Source organism: Penaeus monodon, chromosome 25 (assembly GCF_015228065.2).
Source record: "Penaeus monodon isolate SGIC_2016 chromosome 25, NSTDA_Pmon_1, whole genome shotgun sequence".
In the NCBI taxonomy this organism is placed as follows: domain Eukaryota; kingdom Metazoa; phylum Arthropoda; class Malacostraca; order Decapoda; family Penaeidae; genus Penaeus; species Penaeus monodon.
The window spans coordinates 40,650,346-40,651,415 of NC_051410.1; the positions used below are offsets into that span (position 1 = coordinate 40,650,346).

A 1,070-nucleotide genomic window follows, 5' to 3' on the forward strand; every position below is an offset into this window, starting at 1 on the left:
AGTATTGTCAGCATGTATGTATGTGCATGCGTGCGTGCAAAGCAGAGCCCGGCCGCAGAGCCAGGCCGCAGAGCCAGGCCACAGAGCCAGGCCACAGAGCCAGGCCGCAGAGCCAGGCCACAGAGCCAGGCCACAAAGCCAGGCCGCAGAGCCCGGCCGCAGAGCCAGGCCGCAGAGCCAGGCCACAGAGCCAGGCCACAGAGCCAGGCCGCAGAGCCCGGCCGCAGAGCCAGGCCGCAGAGCCAGGCCGCAGAGCCAGGCCACAGAGCCAGGCCACAGAGCCCGGCCGCAGAGCCAGGCCACAGAGCCAGGCCGCAGAGCCAGGCCGCAGAGCCAGGCCGCAGAGCCAGGCCACAGAGCCAGGCCGCAGAGCCAGGCCGCAGAGCCAGGCCGCAGAGCCAGGCCACAGAGCCAGGCCGCAGAGCCAGGCCACAGAGCCAGGCCACAGAGCCAGGCCGCAGAGCCAGGCCGCAGAGCCCGGCCAGCGAGGGCGCAGAGCCAGGCCGCAGAGCCAGGCCAGCGAGGGCGCAGAGCCAGGCCGCAGAGCCAGGCCAGCGAGGGCGCAGAGCCAGGCCGCAGAGCCAGGCCAGCGAGGGCGCAGAGCCAGGCCAGCGAGGGCGCAAGACGGGGCGACATGAAAGCGCCGTCGACTTCCCCCCCAAAATAGACGTGTAAATAAAGGGAAGGAACAGGTCAAGTAGGGATGATGCTTATGAAGACAAGACATTAAACCTGGTGATTTTTCTCTCTCTCTTGATCTCCGACGGAGATGGATTTCTCCAAACGTTTGCGTAAGGTTTATTTATAGACGGTGTAAAGAATCTCCTTTCCCCCAAAGGTGTTTTCTTCTCCAACCGTCATAGAAAGCTAGTCGGACGCCGCTATAAGGAGAGTGGGATTTTGTTTCGGTTCCAGGTAAAGCGATCGAACACCGTATTCAGGTTCTTCCTAGATTTCTTATGGATGCACGTGACTGTGTACGCCTCACTCGCTCCCTTTGAAAGAGACGTTTTCTTGTTTTCATAAGGTGAACGAAGGACGCTTTACTTACACGCTTCACGCTGTATTAG

General features: G+C 61.6%; 1 protein-coding gene across 1 annotated transcript in view; it reads left to right on the plus strand.

Annotated features, from left to right (window-relative positions):
- Positions 1 to 12: 12 nt before the first annotated feature.
- The window catches only part of LOC119589410 (BUD13 homolog), a 1,293-nt gene continuing 235 nt past the window's right edge, over positions 13 to 1,070 (plus strand). The window contains exon 1 of the mRNA XM_037938021.1: positions 13 to 671. Within this exon, the coding sequence (XP_037793949.1) occupies positions 13 to 671 (659 nt within the window). The remainder of the gene's footprint in view (positions 672 to 1,070) is intronic.